The sequence below is a fragment of the Octopus bimaculoides genome, chromosome 2 (genome assembly GCF_046866305.1).
Source record: "Octopus bimaculoides isolate indiv1 chromosome 2, ASM4686630v1, whole genome shotgun sequence".
Classification (NCBI taxonomy): Eukaryota; Metazoa; Mollusca; class Cephalopoda; order Octopoda; family Octopodidae; genus Octopus; species Octopus bimaculoides.
The window spans coordinates 52,514,650-52,536,857 of NC_142929.1; the positions used below are offsets into that span (position 1 = coordinate 52,514,650).

A 22,208-nucleotide genomic window follows, 5' to 3' on the forward strand; every position below is an offset into this window, starting at 1 on the left:
GTTCGTCTTGTCGCTTCGCTCGTCACACTGAGCTAATCTTAATTATTAAGTGGACCTGGCTCGGATTAATATCCCCTCAGATCTGGAGCCGTCGGGGTTATCCAGAAGTGATAGAAAGAGACCAGATAGTAGGGTAATCCTCTGTTCCTGGGTTAGAGGTAGGTGTCTCATTTGAGACGCCACAGTGTGACTCCTTTGCTCCTTCCTACATCCTGGATGCTGCAGTTAATGGGAAAGTCACTACTTCCGTAGCCGAACGGAAGAAAACCTTGAAGTATCGGGACCTGACAGTGAATCATCTCTTCCAACCTGTGGTGTTTGAGACGTTCGGAGGAACTGGGACACTAACCGTGGAGTTCTCGTCAACGCTGGCAGCTCGCCTCACCGAGGGGGGTCAGGTGACGCCCTTGAGGCCTTTAGCTTTCCCAACGCCTTAGCTCCGCCTTCGCCCGTGGTAATGCTGCGAGTGTGATGATTTGCTTCAGTAGCTGTTAAAACCTTGTGGTGTGTGACCAGTTGCTGTGATAAAAAAAAAAAAATTTCCCCTCTAATGGTTCCAATACAGTTTTAACAAAAAGATCTGAAAGAATTAGATGAAAGTTCTTCGGTAATTTTCTTTCAAGAAATGTTTATGTTAATTAAAAAATTTGCCAGCAAAATTTTATAAAATGGCAATGTTCTAAAAGATGTACATTTTCCAAAATTAAAATAAAGTTTTTATTTTTGTTTTTCTCTGAGTAAAAATTTAACCAACTAATTATGTCGAAATTTTACAATAGTTTTTAATTCAGTTTTTGAAACTGTTATAACGGTAGACGAACGAAATATTACAATCGCGTTTCTTTCAAATTGTAATTATGTGAAAATAAGCTCTTTTATTGAGAATGGTTACAAAGGAAGAGCCGTGACGAGAGAGAGAGAGTGAGAGTGTGTGAGAAGAAGGAAGAGTTCATTGAAACAGTTCAACTATTGACCAGTAAATAAACTTGAATCTTGTTCACAGACTTCGTGCTGCTTACTAGTCGATCCCTATGAACTACAAAGAAAAAAAAAAAAAAGAAGACAATGGTATTTTTGATTTATAACCCTGTACAGTCAGACTAATTTTTTTGAATTCTGTTGAGTGTACTTGTCCACTTTTACTTTCATACAGACACAGTTGATACCATGTGTGTATCAGATGGACCGTTAAGGTAAGTTTTAAATTATTTTTGTATTAGAGATGATTTAACGTTTGTGTTGAAATTCATAAAAAAAAAAAAATTCTGTTAGAGACATAATGTCTCTTGCAGGCCTTTAGTTTGAAACTACTTGTATTAGTTTTAAAGATTGTCACATCTTTATTACCGAATCATTTTTTTTTAAAAGCCGGGACTTTTATTACTGAAAAAAGAAAGGGTAAATTACCAAAGAAAGTTGCATTAATTTTATTTTCAGTATAATTCTATTGCTCTTGTTCTGTTTATATTATATAGAATTTGTATTTCAAGCAAGGCTGTCTAGTTAATAAGCACGCTCTGCGACCGCGTGGTTTCAGGTTGTCTCACTGTGCGACACATTGGACAAGTGTCTTTTACTATAGCTACAGACCTACCTGTTCTTTTTTTGGGGAATTTGGTAGACAGAAACTGTGTAGAATCCGGTGATGTAATATGTGTGTGAATATGTTCCTCAACCACTTGATAACCGGTGTCGCTTTGTTTGCGTCCCTGTAACTTAGTGGTTTGGCAAAAAAGACTGATAGAATAAGTACCCCAGTTAACATAAGTACTGGGGTCGATTTGTTAAACTCTTGAGTGTTACCCCAGTATGGCCACAGTCTAATGACTGAAACAAGTATAATTTTTTTTTTTTTGAGATAACTGCAACATAACTGAATAATTAGAAAGGTAAAATATTTGAATTTGGCAAGACTTTCCCCATTTCAGTAAAAGGCGCAAAAAAAAAAAAAGAAAGTTCGAAAGCTTAAGCAAAACAAATACAGAAACAAAAAAAAAAAACTTCGTTAAGGAACGTTTCTTGCAAGGTTTCGCGTGGTCCCTTCCCGGTAGAGACGGACTATATGTAATCTGAACCTTTCCCCCCCCCTTATTTATTAATTTTTTTACGGAATCCCACGTTTTAGGCTATGGAGATTCCGATTCTGAAAAAAAATTGTTTGAAAAATTTCAATCCCCCCCCCACCAAGCAGGCTATTTACATGCTAGAAATAACAGCCAAATCTCACAAAACTAGTGTTAGGGTTAGGGTTAGGGTCAGGGTTAGGGTTAGGGTTAGAGGTTGAGTTAGGGTTAGGTTTACCCTGTGGATCTATATAAAACCCGGGGGGGGGGGGAATCGAAATTTTGAAATTGAGATTTTTGAAATTTTTTTTTCAGAATCGGAATCTCCATAGCCTAAAACGTGGGATTCCGTAAAAAAAAAAAAATAAGTGGGGAAAGGTTCAGATTACATATAGTCCATCTGGACCGTACTTTTCTATCTATCCATTCATTCATTGAGTTCTGTTTACCTGTTTTGCAATCACCAAACCTAAATACATTTATTAGCAATAGCTGAGATTCTTTCTTTTTTATTCTTAAATCTAATTCTAGAAATATTTTAGAAGATCGGAATTTCGTTAGATTGAGGCAGTACTGAGTTTGAAAATTCACGCTTAATAAATGCTGTTTTCTGTAACCCCGTTTAAAACGATTTCTCTCATTTGTCTAAAACAAAGATATGTTTCAGAATTTCTAATTATTTTGTAGGCAATCTAGTTATATCGAAGGATAGCCATGTTGTATATTATGTGAAGCATTAAATTAGTCGTTTAACAAAATAAACTCCTTTAGTTTACTGATATGATTGTAAAGGTATATTTCGAAAATTGGGGCTAATCCAGTTTCTTACCTCTCCTTGAAAAATGCCTTTTTTCGAAAAACAATTTTCGGATCCCTACTTTTTATATGTCGGAGATTACGAATATGCAAAAAAAAAAAAAAATTACCCCCCCCCCCCCGGTAAATTAATTACTGACGGAGATTCCGAATATGCAAGAAACCACGTTTTCAAAATTTTAAATACAATCAGCATATAGATATGTGTATAAGGAGATAGATAGATATGTCTTCCTGGAGCTAAAAACAACAATAACCGTCTTCTTTCGGACCGTCACATTTAGTTGACAATATATTTTATGAATAAACGGATAGGAATAAATAGGGATCTTTTTTAAAATGGGGGCCACATTTTTCATTAACGAAACACTTTGAAACTTGGAACACTGGTAGAATGTGTCATATAAAACATCTTTTTCTCTTAGTCTTCTTAAAAAAAAATGAAATCCATAAGTTTTTCCATGTTAAAGTTGTCGTATTTCTGTAATTTCAACCAATCACTGACGTCCATTCAGCCGATATACATTAAGTGCCGACTACATAAACAAACGATTCTGAAACAATTAACTCTAACCGTAGGGTTAGGGTTAAAGCAAATTTAAAATGAAAAAAGCAAATAAAACGAAGGTATGGAGATTAAATACGCTTTACATCGCTTAATCAGCCAAAGGAGTAAATATAAACAACTGAATACTTGTCAGTGATTGGTTGAAATATCGAAATAAGACAATTTTTTACATGAAATAAATTCGAATACAAAAATATTTTTCTGGGCACTATCATGCTATTAGCTGTCAGAAGTGAAAGTGCTCACTGCCTGCTAGTGAAGTATCTGTCTGTCTGCCTGTCTGCCTGTTGCTGGCCTGTCGATTCTTGGCCGGAGCGAGCTATATGTCTGTCTGTCTGTCTGTCTTTCTATCTATCTATCTATTACTCGAAAGTTCGCGCGTCCGCGCTAGCTAGTCGTGAGTAGAAAACACAAATTTAATATAAAAACATATTTCCTGAAATTGCAAATTATTTAAAATATAAAAATATAATTTTCAACAGAGAGAATTTATCAAAATAGAAAACAAATGAAGTTTGAAGTTTAAAAATAATAGGATCGGCCACTCACGACTAGCTAGCGCGGACGCGCGAACTTTCGAGTAATAGATAGATAGATAGATAGATAGAGAGACAGACAGACATATAGCTCGCTCCGGCCAGTCATGGTATTAGCTGTCAGTCGCCAAAGAATCGACAGGCCAGCAACAGGCATGCAGGCAGACAGACAGATACTTCACTAGCAGTGAGCACTTTCACTTCTGACAGCTAATAGCATGATAGTGCCTTTTTCGGCACTATCATGCTGTTCTATAACACAAAATAGATAAGTATACGAAGTTTGAAAGTCTTTCTGTACCAAAAACACTACGTAAAACATTAATGAAAAATGTGGCCCCCGTTTTAAAATAGATCCATAAATAGACAAATAAATGGTTGAAAAAGTCTAAAATTTCTCACATGGCGGAGTTGCTATTTTTGCTTTTCTTTTTTCAAAAGAGTTTGCTGTTATTTCTGTACTCATATTTTTTGTAACTTTCAAAAAAACAAAAACGAACACTCTAATTTCACTTTGTGATATTACTGGTGGTTAGGAAGCGCAATGGCCCAGTGGTTAGGGCAGCGGACTCGCGGTCATAGGATCTCTGTTTCGATTCCCAGACCGGGCGTTGTGAGTGTTTATTGAGCAAAAACACCTAAAGCTCCATGACGCTCCGGCAGGGGATGGTGGCGAACCCTGCTGTACTCTTTCACCACAACTTTCTCTCACTCTTACTTCCTGTTTCTGTTGTGCCTGTATTTCAAAGGGCCAGCCTTGTCACACTGTGTCACGCTGAATATCCCCGTGAACTACATTAAGGGTACACGTGTCTGTGGAGTGCTCAGCCACTTGCGCGTTAATTTCACGAGCAAGCTATTCCGTTGATCGGATCAACTGGAACCCTCGACGTCGTAAGCGACGGAGTGCCAACAAAAACAATATTACTGGTGGAGATGTATACAGGACCCTTCACCCCTTCATTTTTTTTTTTTATGGAGATTCCGATTCTGGAAAAAAAAAAAAAAATTAAAAAATCGCAATATGGGTTAGTGCTCAACTCTATGAAAAAGTCACCGAAAAAAAAATATCAACATTAATGTCACGATACTGTCTCTATAAGGGGTTTTCAATCTGTACGGCATGTATTGTCAATAATTGACTGACTGTCTGTTTCATTGTCTTTACAATTCTGGCAGTTCTGATGGAAGCAATTTTATTTTTACACATATGTAATGTTATTTTATATCTACTTGTTTCAGTCATTAAACTGTGGCCATGTTGGAGCACCGCCTTAAGATATACATAAATTGTGGACGGCCGTTGGACTTATGAAGCACCAACAAGTTGGAATTTCTGTTTTCACGAGGATTTGGCAATCACTCGGATTGAGTCTCAGAATTATCACTTTCGTTCGTTACTTTCCACGATAAACTTTATTCAATCAGAAAAGAGGTTTTGAAAGCACTTTTCAACTAGTGTCGAGGTGGAAGAGGACTGGCTGAAGACACGTGTGTGTATTTAGTAGTGTGTATGTGTGTGTGTATATATATATATATATATATATACATATATTCAAGGCTTGAATATGGTACTTATGCGAAGGCACCCGAATTTCACATCCCAAAAGGATGGGTGATTAAAATCAAATAATAAGCAACACGGATTTCAAAAGTGATTGCAGTACGCACGTTTCATGCTACTTCAATTTATTTAAGTAATGTGAGCATTACCTTAAATGCAATATGAAGAGCAATCTTCAGCTGCACGAAAAAATGTAGAAAAAAGACATATTACAAATGTGGCAACATATTAAAACCAAGTGGGAGAGAGCAGAGGAAGAATATATAAGTCCATGTCAAGATGGACTTATATATTCTTCCTCTGCTCTCTCCCACTTGGTTTTAATATGTTGCCACATTTGTAATATGTCTTTTTTCTACATTTTTTCGTGCAGCTGAAGATTGCTCTTCATATTGCATTTAAGGTAATGCTCACATTACTTAAATAAATTGAAGTAGCATGAAACGTGCGTACTGCAATCACTTTTGAAATCCGTGTTGCTTATTATTTGATATATATATATATATATATATATATATATATATATATGTGTGTGTATATGTATGTACGTGTATATCAGATATTGTATAATATCTATGTATAATTCGATATACAGGGATGACCAAAAGTCACCTGACAGTAAATCAAAACCGTTTAATTCCAAAATTTACATTTAACAACTGAATGAATTTAATAAAAGTATCTAAATATGAAACATGGGAATTGTTCAAACCGAAGTCCGTCTTGAGCGACACGTTTTCCCGTTCGGGTCAATACAGAATTACAGATAGTATTTATGGAATTTTAATTTACTGTCGGTTGACTTTTGGCCAACTCTGTACATTAATAAAGATAAGTTCAGCACATTAAATTAATGTTGCCCACTCAAACACGCACGTGAGACTCAATTCGAGTGATTGCTGAGAATTTTTCAGATTTTCACCTCCCCCACATCTTTCCCTTTCCGACCCGATTTTAGTTGATTTTGTGGGCACTATGCACTTAAAAAACTATATAGAAACTTTTTTAGTAAAAAAAAAAAATTCAATGTAAAACTGTGATTTAAAGGAGATTTGGCTATTTTTTCTAGCATATCCCATGAACAGTAAAGTTTAGGGTTGAGTAAAATCAGGTTTCAAAAGAAATTTGTTAATAGCATGAGTTTATGCTATTAATGGGGAGAAAATATTGAAAAACATCAATGCTTGTCAGTGAAAAAGAAATGAGTAAGGTAATTCATAGGATATGCTAGAAACAGCCAAATCTTTTAATCACACCTTTTCATCATCTTCGTTTAACATCCGCTTTCCATGCTAGCATGGACTGGACGATTTGACTGAGGACTGGTGAACCAGGTGGCTACACCAGGCTCCAATCTGATTTGGCAGAGTTTCTACAGCTGGATGCCCTTCCTTATGCCAACCAGTCCGAGAGTGTAGTGGGTGCTTTTATGTGCCACCGGCACGAAGACCAGTCAGGTGGTACTGGCAACGGCCATGCTCGAAATGGTGTATTTTACGTGCCACCTGCACAGGAGCCAGTCCAGCGGCACTGGCAACGATCTCGCTCGAATGTCTTTTCACGTGCCACCGGCACAAGTGCTAAGTAGGTGACGTTGGTAACGATCACGCTCAAATGATGCTATTTACGTGCCACCGGCACGGAAGCCAGACAGCTGCTCTGGCAACGATCACGCTCGGACGGTACTCTTAATCCTCCACTGGAACAGGTGCCATCACTATTTTGCTTTCGCTTGCCCCAACAGGTCTTCGCAAGCCGAGTTTAGTGTTCAGTGAAAGAGACCTTGGCATGGGTGCCAGTCGTCAAATTTAGTTCGATTTCGATTTCACTTGCCTCAACAGGTCTTCGCAAGCTGAGTTTAAACCGAAAATGCTTCTATAGTTTTTAAGTGTGTAGTGCCCACAAAATCAGTTGGGTTAGGGTTAAAAAAAACCCCCAATTTTTGCAAATTTTTTTTGCGATAGTTCACCATGTAAGAAGAATCTGTCAAAATAGAAATTCCAATTAGTTGGTGCTTCCTAAGTTTGACGTTAGCCAAATTGTGTACAGATTTTGTATTAGCAGTTAAATAACTGCTCTAAAATATTTTTTGTTTTGTTACTTTATCTTGCTTCAGTCATTTAAATGTGGCTATGCTAGGCCACCACTTTGAAGGGTTTAGTTGAACAAATTGACTCGGGAATTGTTTTTTTCTTGAAAGTCTGGTACTAACTGTATTTGTCTCTTTTTGCCAAACCGCTAAAGGGGATGTAAACAAACCAACACTGATTGTGAAGTGGTAGTGGAACAAGCACACACATGACTGGAATCTTTCAGTTTTTGTCTGCTAAATCTACTTGCAAAGCTTTAGTTGGCCCAGAGTTATAGCAGGAGACACTTGCCACACAGTAGGATTAAATCCAGAACGATGTAATTAGTAGATCTATGGAGAGAAATATTTGTTTCTGTTTACAAGTGTTTATCTTTCTATTTCCACTTTCTAAAAGTCTAATTGCTTCTAATAGAATTTTTTTTTTTTTTCATCACATCCTGGTTTGTGTACTAAATTTTAATGCACTTTCTTTTCTTGCCATTCTATTCTTCAGAATCTTCTGATTCTTGGAAACTTGGATACCTGCTTCAATGAATTCATTTTATATTAATATTGGCTCACTAATTTTGGAAATAATGTATTTGAAATATTAAAGAAAATTTTTATATTGAAATGATTTATGTACTTAAAGAGAAAAAAAAAACAAAATATTAAGAACCTCGATATAAAACTTCCAATTTTCTACAGAAACTACATTCTCAAAATTTTAAAGGAAGAAAAGAACTAATTCAAATTTTTAATGAATACCCAAGACATTGGAAGGATGTAATTTAGAAGATGAGCTAGCTACTTGAGCTGGAAGTGTTATAGGTAAACATCTATTTGGCTTTGCTTTTGTCTTCTAATACTAAGTTAAACATGTCTGCAGCTTCAATTAACAGGAAGAGAAAGCGACTTTCAAATGCTTCTTCAAATAAAGAGAACTCGATCTGTGATTTAAATGTCTCTAATTCAGCTATTAACAACAACTTGACATCATATTCATTTGAATTCCATAATACAGCAAACTTCTGTGTAGACTTTGAGAGGCCACGATCTTTCAACTTTTTCCCAGCTGATTTAGTTAATAGGGAACCACCCTCCTACTATGATGAAAGTCAACTTCAAAAACGGCGCAGATTATCTAATACTCAAATACAAAAACCTCCGGATATTCCACCATTCTTTTACCAAAAGGTAGAAGAAATTATCCATTCAATTGAAGTCATTCACAAGAATGTTCTTTTTAACTTGATGCAAATGAGGAACATGAAAATAGATGAGATGAGCTCAAAATTCAATACATTGGCAGAAGGACCAGTTAATCCCAAAGCAAAAAATCTACAGCAAAGGAATGATTATTTTGCTGCTCAGTATTTTTACCAGCAGTCATTAAAAAATGATTTTTCTGCTAAGATGAATGCAATTGCTAATTTCTATGATCAGCAGAAAGATCGTCTTACATTCCAAATTAATTGTGTCATGCAGCAAATTAGAGATTTTTCTATGTTCTCAAATGATTCTATGAGTATCCAAATACCTGTACCGAAAGGGCCATGTGCCATGAATGACTATTTTCTGTCTTATGATTTGATTACACTTCCTTTTTATATGGCAGCTGATTTTATTAAAGATGAATCAATATACACACATTATTATCTACACATGTAGAGTGAATGATTTGACGGCATTGGACTTGGTACCACATTCATTCAAATGCAACTAATCTGACTTTGCTTTTCACTCATTTGGAATATGTAAAATAAGTACCTGATTGTTTTGAATAACCTATCTCACTCTACTACACAACTGGCCATGATTGTGGGAAAAGCACCTGAGAAATCATTCAGATTTGAAGTCATTTTGATAATTTTGTGGTAAAAGATTGTGGGATGTTCTGTAAAGGAAATGCAGCATTTAAAATGTTTATAGTTTGATGCTATACACATTGGAGTCATAGGTTAGGGAAGAGAAAAATAATTCTTAAATATTTTTATATATTTTTGCAAGTGATTTCTCTTCAAACTTTCAAAATGAATGTAATAGTTGGACATTGGTATATTCTTCAGTTCCTATGGAGAACTATGGGTTTTTTTTTTTATCACAGTATTGATATACTCTAATTGATTCTTGTGACTTTTGTAGCTTACAAAATAGAACTGTGTTGCTGAAATGGGAACAATCATGCCAATCTATTCAGTCATTTATGGTTTCTGTCCTAAGTAATATTGATGTTTGTGATATCTGACTTTTGGCTAGCCTGTGTCAAGTTATGTACTTAACTGATACATGTCATGCCATTACCATACCACTTCACAGGCTGGTAAATTTTGGAATGTGTTTAGAATTTGTAGGTGCTTGTTGTAAAAGTAGTTGGTCAATATTTGATTTGACTGTCAACTGTATTGCTTTTTCGACTAAAGATATACAAATATTACACAGCTACAGTTCGTCACTCTGGCTATTGACCTACTATCAACACCTATTTCTATTTGATTTTCTTCTCCCTTTATCATTTCTACATGAATATCTTCATTCTGTCTCCTATCACTAATTCATCGCTATTTTCCCTCCCACATTAGCACTCTGGTCATTGAACATTGATAATCATTGGGTTATTACCCTTACTCTTCACATCTATTCTTACTGCTCTCCAATTTTATTTGTTTATAAATTCTTAAATTTTTTCCTCCTTCAAACAAAGGGTCATATCTGTAATGTCAGAATCCTTATCTTTGGCACAGCATACAAACTCCATCAAATATCTGAACTTTAAACAAATTTTGTTCATGCTGATGACCACTAATTTTCTCTGAATCATGTTTTATACATCAAATAAAGTTTGCTGCTTGTATCATTTCCCTGAACTCTGAGAAAAGTATCTCTATTCATTGCCAATAGCGATGGACTGGTCACTGCCAGTAGCAATCAATTGGGCAGAATTCCTGTCAGCTTACAACAGCGAAAAATTTTTAGGCAATACTGAGGAATATGTTAGGAAGTGTGTAGTGGGTAACCAAGCAAGAATCTATGCTTATTTTATTGACAAGTTAGGGTTTGAATTCAATAGTCTCTGAACTGGTTACTCTAAATATCCAAGCCAAAATTTTACATTCTTGGCCATTTCCACTGTTCAATTATAGGCTAGTGTTCATTTGATGGTGAAGTACTCTCACTGTTGTACAAGATCAGTGACAGCTTGAGGCTGAGTAGTATTTGAATTTGATGAGCTCCAGTGATACTTTAGTTATGTGAATGAAATTAAGCTGCATTGAATAGAAAAAAATCCTTCATTTCCTTCATGTAATTACATCACTGTTTCTTCAGAGCCAAAATATTGTTCAGCTTTGATAGTTAATCAATGAGATGTATTTATCCTTTGAATTGCTACTTAATTCAGACTCCTTTACAATACTGTAAGAGTAGCATTCAGGGTTTCTCAAAACCCTAACCTAAATGAAGTGCAATTGATATAAATGGGAACTTGCATCACCTAAATATTTGCTTATCACTGTGTCAAATTAAATATTAATCTTAATTACTAAATACAGCTATTATTCATTTTAGGTGGGATTCATATTAATAGCTAAAACCAACTTTCCATTTCAGCTCCAGACTGTTATTAGAAAACTTTCAAATTATTTAGCAAATGTTTGTCATCAGTCTTTTGGCTTATGTATGACATGGCTTTGTAGTAAGTTTGCTTCCTAATCCATTTGGTTCTGGGTTCAGTCCCAGGATCAACAAAAGACTTAGGTGGGGATTTGGTAAATGGGAATAACTGACAGAAGCCTGTGTGTGCCCTTGACATTGTTGGATATATGTAAATGTTTGTCACTGCTAAACAAACAATGTCATTCATTTCCAATATCCTGTGAGAACCTGTCACATCATAAGGAAATATTACCGTTCTTGGAAACAGGAAGGGCAACCAGTCACTGAAAATCTGCTTCAATTAATTCCATCCAACTGATGCAAGTATGGAAAAGTGGTCAGTAAAATGATGACACATTTAAGTCTGGTTTCAGAATATTGTCTTTGTTTTCCGTGCACTTAATAGAGAATATGAATATTTTGGTGCATTTTGTGTTAAATTAAATATTATTTAAAGTATATTTTTTATCCTATGAATGATTTATACAATAGCATATTAAGTACAGTGCAAATATTAACCCTGTGGAATTGGTACACAAATTCAACTTTGACTCCCTAATTTGTGTCAATTATTACACTTGAAGATCACATCATGTGTTCTTTTGATGTTCTCAGGTGAAATTAATGACAGACCTGCACTTTTAAACTACAGGCACTATCCAATTGATGGGGTTCAACAAAATTTCTGTCTATCCAATTACACTCAGAAGGCTTTGGTTGACATAATTTTATGATGGGACACTTGCTTAAGATGCCATGCTGTGGGATAGAACCTTATATCTCGTGATTGTGAAGTAAACTCCTTTACTATCTAGCCATGCAGTATACTGTAATTTATCTATTTCATTACCATATTCATTTTGAGATGCTCTGTGTTTCTTTCAATTAATTTTAAATATAAAAAAGAATTTAGTAAAATAACTTAGTTATCATTAAGTTAGTGTTAGGAACATAAATTGTGACTAATTTGGTGGAAGATTTTAATTCAAAACTTATGGAAATGAGACATTTGTACTACAGAGGCGGTTTCAGCCTTTTCCTATTGTCACTTTGATTTAACGGAGTTGTTTAGTGAGTGCACATATCTGGAATTTTTGACAGCTTCACATAAATTGAAAGAGATGGTTTTGTTGATACAATTACTGAATGGTCACTGCTGGAATCTACATACATTTGTATGTGGGTTGGCTTCACTCTTCTGTCGATATTGGTGTTGACTCTACTTTCGGTGTTGGTGCTGGCGTTTCATTTGTTGTTTCTTCTAATTATTCTTCTTTTTCTTTCAGTTTACATTCCGACCTGATGTGGCCCTTCAACCCGCAGTTAAAGCACCTTGGTTTTCTTCCTTCTACAAATACTATCAATTTTTCTTCTCTGCCTACATTTATGATTTCCGCAATCTCTTCAAGGGTTGTGACTTCTGCTTGAATTAGCATTGTCAAACATTGTCCCTTCCAGTTCAACTCCTTTTCCACAGAGGCCTGGCGTATAGTTATTTTGTCCTCCAGGCCCATCGTGATAGCTGCCACTAAACAGGTGGCATCAACTTCTGGAGGGATGTTGTTGACTTTCACCTTTGACGTTCTTCTTCCCATATATACGAGAAGAAGAACCACTTCCTCCATTGTGAGGGTCTCCGAGGAGTACATCTTGGCTGCTTCCTCTGACCTAAACCTCACTTTGATCGTTCCAAATCTTTTACCACGGTTAATGTACGTAATATCAGGCCAAATAGGTTTGAGGCATTTTTCCACAATTTTCTCCTCTGTTTTATATATCCTTTTTTTTCTTCCAATGTTGTAGGTTTTATACAAGATTCTCCTCTTGTTAACTATGTCAGTTGTTTCTTCTGGAGTGGCCACTTGAATTTCAGACCCCTCTTTTTTTAGTATTGACATGTATCTTTGCATTTCAAAAAAGTTTAATTCTCTCGGCGTCACTGCCAGTGAAATTCTTTCTTCCCCTGCTTCAGACACGGGTGAGTATGAAATTGGTGCAAGCAAAGAAGTTTCCATTTTTTTTTTCTCACAAAATTGGCTTAAAAAGCCACAAGATATAATAACAATGATTCCCCCACAGGTGGGAATTTCAACAAGCAGCTTCCAAAAAAGCAATCAACAATTCTTTTCAACAAAACAATAACAACAACTCACCATAGTACTTCAATCAAACAAAACACAGAGAAAAGTAAAATGTACTAACAACAGGAGACTTGTAAGAACGAATCGAGTTTCGTTGCTGGAGACACCACCCCCTAGAACTGATTATTTACAGTTGATAAAGATGGAAGTAACAGTGATTATAATTCTTTATTACCCAGGAGGGGCCGACAAAGAGGGACAGACAATTACATTGGGGACACATAAAAAATGTACAATTAAAATAAAATAAATAAAAACGTATGATATAATGAAAGATGGATAAATGTAAAGATGAAAATCGTGTTACCCGCCCCATGAGACAACACTTGCTTCCTTCCCTCTATACTTCATTATGTCCAACTCAAATCTCTCTATCAGTTCTTCAGACTGAACAAACTGTGGCAGGTTCCCCTTATCGAAGTCAACTTCCCACATTTCATAATCCACATTATGTCTCTCTATATCCATCCTTTGCTGTGCTGTTAATAGTAGCACCACACCTTTCACACCTTCTGCACCAACATGCAGCCTTTGCAAACAGGTCATCGTCATGAATTATACACGCAAAACATCCACTAGGGGGGAGGTAATTTTTGAGGCATTGTCTGAATGTACTCTTTTCTTTTGTTTATGTGATGGAGGGGAATAGAAAGGCTTAGTGACTGCAGGGCGAGGGTGGGACAGAGAGGGTATGGGTGGGCCTTGGGTAGTTGTCAGGTGGAGTTGTGTGTGTATTGGACTTGCCTTTTTCCACTTCCTTCTCTTCTTCTGAAACCAATTCCTCCTCCTCCTGTTCTTCCCGGGGCCTCTCTTGTGTCTTCTCTTTAATGCTTTCTTCTTACACTTCCTCCACTCTTTTATCTGGTGGAGGGTGTATTTTTTCCACTCTTTTATCTGGTGGAAGGCATTTCGCTCTAATGTGGCCCTTCTGACCACATTTGAAACAGCGCGGTATCCTGCCCTCCACCCTTACATTCATTGCAACTTCATCCACAGTTATTGTTTCCACCATCTCTTCTATTGCCTCACTTGAACCTTGCACTATCATGTTTAATATTTAGCCTTTCCAATTTGCACTTTTCGTCTTAGTTGCCTGGAGCACCACTATTTTTCCTTCAGTTTCAGCCAAGACAGCAGTCGCTATCCAGGCTACGTCAATTTCTGGTGGTATTCCTTCTACCCTTACCCGAGACGCTCTCTGTCCCAGGTACATGGGTAGGAGTACCAACACTTCATCCTTCAGTGGTGTTGCCTCGTGCTTCTTTGTCATGTTTTCGTTTTTGAATCTTACTTCAATTTCCCCAAATTTCGGTCCTCTGGCAAGATATGCTATTTCTTGCCAGATTGGCCTCAGCACCTTCTCCACTTGCTCTGTTGTCATAAGATCTATTTTCCTTTCCTTGATTGAATAAGTCTTGTACATTATTGTTCTTCTTTTTATCAGTTTTGTCGTTTCGAGCGGAGGGGTCACTTGTACGTTGTAACCGTCTCGACTCGACAACTTCTTGTACTTCTCAATATCAATTACTACATTGTCATCTTCTTCTCAGGTGACACCTGCGAACCTTCTCATTTCCAACTCCTTATCCATAGCCTCAACAGACCTTAACAACTCCTCCTCGGATGACGACAACTCTGACCCGCTAAGGTCTGAGTAAAAGGAATTCCTTCTACTTTTATTAGCCATACTAACTCTCAAAGAGAGAAAGCACGGCTACACCGCTGCAGAGCAGCACACAACAAACAAAACAATCCTTCATCAAAACAAACCAACAGACAAAATAAACTTACACTTTTTTCGTTCAAAGACGGAAGTAACAGTGATTAACGGGAGGAAAATAACGATAATATTTCAATTTCTTGAGTTGTTAAAATGTATCCATGAAGTTTGAGTAAAAGTGAAAAACTGGATAAATGTAACCACCCGCCTTCGGGGGTTGAGTGGACATTGCGCCTCATTTTTCATCCTGCTTATTATCATTTTGTTTAAATTTCTTCTACTATCATCATCCGATTTTATGTTTGTTGCGTTTTATATTGTCTTTGTTTTATGATGTCCTATAAAAACTCTTTGTATAGCCTTTTTGGGGTAACAAAGAAATCGGTATTTCGTCTCTTTTACGTTCTGAGTTCAAATTCTGCCGAGGTCGATTTATCCTTTCAGGGTCGATAAATTAAGTACCAGTTGTGTACTGGGGTCAATGTAATTGACTGGTCCCATCCCCCAAAATTTCGGGCCTTGTACTTAAAGTAGAAAAGAATATTTTGTCTATTTTCAAGAGAAGTTGCTACTAGTCTTTGAACAGTCAGTTGTCAGTTTACATGGAAAGGAACAATGCAGTTATTAATAAAAGTTGAAATTAATGCATGCAAGGTTTCACAGATCTAGTATCACTCCTTCATAGTCGGCCTATGAAATTTTCAGTCCATCCTCATATATGCACAGCCAGGGTTCACTTCTTTGTGCAGTTTTGGGTTCAATCCCACTGTGAGTGTCTTCTACTGTAGCCTCGCACCAACTTATACTTTGTGAAGTAATTTTGTTGAAAGCAGCTGAAGGAAACTCATTGTGCGTGTGTGTGTGCAAAAAATATGGCTGACTGGTTAAATTCATGTCAATCATGAGGTCCTGGTTTTAGTACCACTGCGACATCTTGAGCATGTATTCTTCTATAACCTTGGGTTGACCCATGCCCTGTGAGTGAAATTGGGTAGACAGAAACTGTAAAAACCTGTCGGGTGGATTGTACCTATAATTGAGAGGGATAGTCTTGTTACTGTGCCATGTTGATTTTTTTTTTTTTGAAAATTACATTAATGGTACGTTGTGTCTGGAATGCTCAGCTACTTAGTTAATTCTGTTGGTAGAACAATTTAATCCTCGTTGAATGATAGCGGTCCGTCATCATGTGTGCATGCGAGTGTGCGCTAAAGTTGATATTCTACTCTTGTCACAAGGTGGTGTTGATGTTGGCATTCCTTGTTGATATGATGACCTGTTGCCCTGCGCTTTGGAAGACCTAGAACAAAACCATCCGTTACTTGAAAACAAGTTAGGGTTGGCGACAAGAAGAGCATCACGCAGTAAGATTGTTCCTCAAGCAACAAGCTAGATCTTTCTTCGTAGAAGCCATTAAATCTAATTTGTTTGCATAATACCAGTGCAATCTGAAATTGGAATGGTTGATCCCCTTCTATCCTACTGTTATTTAGAGTGTTCTGATTTGATTTTCGATACAGAATGCCCTTAATTCTCATTCCACACATCAGCCCTTATCTCTGCACTCTAGCTCTGCCAGTCTGTACTAACTGTTTCTGGTAGCATATGTGCTTCACTCCTTACCTATCAAATTCCTAAGCGGGTAACCGAAACTATAATTGTAGGCATATCCATTCGCATTCGACATCACATACTCAGTGCTCCAAGTGGTTCACTCATAGTTGTGTTGTAGCATGCAGAAAGAGGAGATCTGCAAGAGCACTATTCGAGCCATGAAAGATGACTTTGTATATCGAACAATGCTCCAAGTATACCACTTTCAAAAACTGCAGTCGATACTTTTGTCTCATTCCCATAAGAAGCAACTTCACTAACCTTGCGAACCATCGTTCTATCAGGTATGAAATGTTTTGGTTCCTGCCTATTTAATATCTCTTACTCAAAGCTAACTTGAGATCAGACGTTTTAGTGTTTCTCTCTTTCTCTTCTGCCTTCTCTTGAAAGCACGTGATTTAGTGGTTAAGGTATTCGTCCCACGATTGTAAGGTTGTGATTTCGATTCCTGGCAGCACGTATCCTTGAGCAAAACACTTTATTTCATATTCCTCTAGTCTACTCAGCTGGCAAAAATAAGTTGTACCCGTAAATTCAAAGGGCCAGCCTTGTTACATTCTGTGTCACACTGAATCTTACTGAGAACTACATTAAAGGTACACATGACTGTGGAATGCTTAGCTACTTGCACATTAATTTTTGCAAGCAGGCTATCCCTTGCAATAACCAACAGTGCCAGTTTATGTATATGAGCATAATTCTCTTTGTGTGTGTGTAAGAGGAAAGGGTAAAGTTTTTGTTAATCCTGTTCAGTTAATGAACTGTAATGTCTGTTTGTCTGTCTCCCTCTCACTGTCTCTCTCTCCCTCTCTGTTTCTCTCACCTCCCCCCTGACTGTCTCTAAATTTCTGCATGTGTGTGTTTGACTCTAGTACTAAAAAGTCTTGTCACCAAAGCAGGTTCAGTGCTCGGTTATCTGTTCCAAATCACCAACGTCCAAGCAGCTGCACTCGAACGTCTCATTCTGAATTTACGGCACAAACTTCTGGAGACAGTCATTGAAAACAACCTCCTCCGACACACTGAGTCTGCTTAATGATCACCCTCAGTATGGTGCTGAGTGCAGCACCTCTGAGGATAGTTATGATACTGTATTCTGTTGAGTAATCAGTCTTTATTTTGTAAATCAAAGGATGTTTTCACTATTTCATCACTGTTTTTTGATGTGGCTACTTCACTTCAGTTACTACCAATTTTTTCAGAGCTATCTGAAACTTTAATCGAAATTTATCCAAAAAAGTTTTGTTTTATCCTATAGTCTTATCATAAATATGTCACCGTTATAAATCTATTGATTATGGTAGAGTTGCACATATAATAGAAATTATCTAAATTTCCTTGAGCAGTCGTTTGAAGTCAAAAAGGAAGCATGGGAAATAGCTTGTATATGATTGAAATTTTTGGACAATATAGTCATTGCAAAGCGGAGCGGATCTGGTCTTTAAAAACAGCTGATGAAAGCAAGGGACTTGTTTAGTGAAGCGTATTCTATTTATCAAAACTAAGAGTTAGTAGCAGTTATCGGCAAACCCTAGCCTGCGAGACTTGTTGGGTGGCACCTCTAAGTAAAAATTACCTTTAATTTTCTAGTCATGCGGTTCACCTGATGATGAGTCATGTCTCATGCGGCCCACTCCTTGAAAAAAATTGCTCGTGCCTGATTTATAGGAACACTAATTATAGATATTAACAACGTAGCAGAAGGAAAATATCTCAGGTTAGCGTTTTACATATGTAATATAGGGAGCTGAGAAATTTAATTGAACAGAACGTTCTTCTAACCACAAGTATAAACCAGAATGCATTTTGCCAATAAAAGCCAATATGAGAGTTTCTCTCATGGTATCCACGGTAGCAGTTTGTTGTAACAGAACCTCCATGTTTGAAGGGGATAAATATTACCTGTCTGAGTCAATTTGATCCTCTAAATCCTTGAAGGTGTTGCCCCCGTATGACCGCAGTCCGAAACCAATTAAATAACTCCGCTAGTTGTATTACACCACGTGTAATTATAACTGCTCGCAGTATAGCCGCGGGAGTGGCTGTGTGGTAAGTAGCTTGCTTACCAACCACATGGTACCGGGTTCAGTTCCACTGTGTGGTAAGTAGCTTGCTTACCAACCACATGGTACCGGGTTCAGTTCCACTGTGTGGCACCTTGGGCAAGTGTCTTCAAAATTAGCCACGGGCCGACCAAAGCCTTGTGAGTGGATTTGGTAGACGAAAGCTGAAAGAAGACCGGTGTATATATATATATATATATTTATTTATGTGCGTGTATGTTTGTCCTCCCCAACATCGCTTGGCAACTGGTGCGGTTGCGTCCCCGTAACTTAGCGGTTCGGCAAAAATAGACTGATAAAATAAGTATTAGGCTTACAAAGAATAAGTTATGGGGTCGATTTGCTCGACTAAAGGTGGTACTCCAGCATGGCCGCAGTCAAATGACTGAAACAAGTAAAAGAATAAAAGAGCCCCCAAACCACATATTTAGAGGGGTGGAAGGAACATTGATTGACTCAGTACTTGATTGCTATGGATTTTATCCAGAGGACTAAGTCTGTGTACTTTGAAAACTAGTTTCAAGCAGCGCTCTTCGTTCGTGAAGACAACGCGCGCACACGCACACACACACACACACACACACACAATGCGCATCGAGATGGAATCGAGAACAAAGGAATTGCGAAACGAACTTGTTAATCGTACATTTTATCGACTCTTGAGATGTGAAAAAGAAGTTTGACTTCTGCATTTGGACTCGAAACGTAAAAGAATATTGTAAAAAAATCTCACTCTTAGTCTGCTCTCTCGCTCTTCATTGACGAGACAAGAGATCACCGATTCTTTTTTAAAAATAATTAGATATGAAGTATCGTACGAAGGGAGATAAAAATACTAACCATAGAAAAATGCTTCTATTTCAAGGGACATAACTCTGAGAAATATTTACCGTCACATTTTAGCGTTTAACCCATTACCTACCAGTGATCTCATGTGAGATCACTTAAAAATTACAAATTTCGTAATTATCTGACAATATTTACACATATCTAACCTTTTTACTATATCTACTAGGTACATTTATCTGATATTCAAATGAGGTTTGGTAATTTACCACCCAATATCTCGCTTATTTCTATTTAAAATGTTATTTTGATCATTCCAGCGTGTTTCTAAGGCTGTTTTATGCTAGAAATCAAAGTTTCATAAAAAAATTCCAGTTAATAGAATTATGGGAGGTAATGGGTTAAGCTATACGAAACTATGTTTCTGTTTAAGAACGTAGAAATTTTCCCTCGTCTAATTTTGAGTTAAATGTTTATAAAAAAAATCTTGGATAATATACTGGATGCTTAAGACACCTTATTTTAAGTAGCAACTTTATGGCATGTATCTCTTTTTGAATTTTTGGGTGAAGCACATACACAGTCATTGTACACCTTGGTTTCTCCGTGGAGAAAGAAAAAAAAAAAACTTAGACCAGCTAAAGTAAGTTTGGAATGATAGTTGTAGTGGGAAAGGTATAGCAAAAGATGTTGAGGTTGCAGATGAAATAGGCATGTGGACGACGTCAAAGTAAAACAATGGGAAAACATCGGATTGTAGTTTAAATAATTTATTTCACTACATCACATTACCAACTTACTTCGAGCTGGAGAAGAAGAAATTAACAGGGTAAATACTGTGTCGAAATGATGAGGTAAAACCGGACATGTTTTGTGTCTGTGTGCGTGTTGGTTATTCGGTGGTGTCTGTTTATGTTCTGCGACTGTTATTGTGTTGGATTGTTCAGGTTGAATATCTGGATCTGTGTTACCTGCTTAACTGGCGAAGTTACTTGCTGGCCCTCTCGTGGCTATCTCTCCATTCTACATGATCTCCCATAAACTGTCCCAATGAACTGAATCGAAAGCTTTGGTGGCATTTTTACCTTCACGGAAGCCTGCTTGTTCAGGTCTGAGCTTCTAATCAATACTATTTTGGATCCTGTTATGATCCTTCTTAGCACTCCACTTGCTATAGGGCTTTCCTATAAGTAGGTTATCTCCCTTGGCTAGGCGACGCTCCATGTAGATAATTAAACTTCCGGAGGCTAACCCACGCCATTGTTATTGTTTTACGTCTTATCATGGATATAAAACAGCTTGATGATTCAGCTATCGAAGTACTTACTGTGCCTGAGTTAAAGAAATATTTAAGATTATATGGACAGTATGTTACTGGAAGAAAGGTGGACTTGACTGAAAGGTTGAAAGGAATAAAAATTCTGTTGATGAAGAATGTCAACAAAGTAAATTCATCGGACGATAAGTCTGAAGTATCGGACGATACTTCAGACAGGAATAAGCAGAAGCTTATATCTCCTCTCGGTGAAGTATTGCCTGATCTAAAGATCTTTGTAAGTTGCCGAATTTCACAGATAATGACATAATTACCTCGTGCTACGGATGAAAGCAAAGCAACAGTTAAGGAGTGGCATATTTTACCACGACAGACACGTACACAGCATCGAATACCACGATGTGAGTGAAAGCTGCTCTCACTGTATTGTCCGGTGTCTGGTAATCCCTTCGATACCGACATCAAACAAAAAAAAAGAATCCTGACCACAGAGTGTGGGTAATTATGTCAAAGGTCACTGGCAATGTGCATTCGGCTGATTGCAACTGTTAAAGCAAGTCACTGAGCATGCGTACATGTCATACGGGAGAGTTCCAATCAGGGGTGGATAACACCTTATAGGAAAGCCCTATAGGTAGAAGTGTTATTCCCCTCCAGTTTCCACATTCAGATAGATCGCCTTCGTTTGGTAACTTGACAAGCAGTTCTTTCTTCCAGTCATGAGCTATTTTCTCTTGATCTCAAATATCATTTATAATACTCTGCAGTTTGTCTGAGGGTGTTTCAATGTCTGCCTTCAATAACTCCGGTGTTACCATGTTAACTCCTCCTGCCTTTCCATTTTTTAATTTTCTGATTACATTCTTGCTTTCTGTTTTGCTTGCAGGGCTGGTGTCAATGGTCCCACCTCTGGAATTACAATATTTTCAATTTCCACTGGATTGGGTGGGGTGTCTCTATTTAATAACTATTCAACTTCTTCAAAATGTTCTATCCATCTTGTCTTTTCCCCTTGTCATCTGTTATGATTTTATCCTGTTTATTCTTGATACCACCTGATGCTTGATATGGTTTTTCATTACATATTGTTCTGGTTATTTCATATAGTGTTTTCATTTGACCATTCTTAGCTGCTCTTCCAGCATCGTTTGCTAAGTCCCTTACCCATTTACGCTTGTCTGATCTTATACCTGATTTGACATGTCTTTGGCTTTGTATTCCATTTGTTTAATTCTGATGGACTTGGCATTTTCAATTTTAATGTTTTCTCTCTTTAACTTTTTTCCAAGAGTCTGGTCCTACTTACGGTTTTTGATTCTTTTTCTTTACACCAAGT

General features: G+C 37.1%; 1 protein-coding gene across 1 annotated transcript; it reads left to right on the forward strand.

The window, feature by feature from the left end:
* Window positions 1-662: 662 nt before the first annotated feature.
* On the forward strand, window positions 663-12,151 carry LOC149137058 (uncharacterized). The gene is made up of 2 exons (XM_089345585.1): window positions 663-1,193; window positions 8,133-12,151. Exon 2 carries the CDS (start codon window positions 8,498-8,500, stop codon window positions 9,287-9,289), a length of 792 nt encoding a protein of 263 aa, XP_089201711.1. The 5' UTR covers window positions 663-1,193; window positions 8,133-8,497; the 3' UTR covers window positions 9,290-12,151.
* Window positions 12,152-22,208: the final 10,057 nt, after the last annotated feature.

Excerpts from the sequence above, each read along its gene's own strand:
- LOC149137058 (XM_089345585.1), top strand. The coding sequence starts at position 8,498 with ATGTCTGCAGCTTCAATTAACAGGAAGAGAAAGCGACTTTCAAATGCT.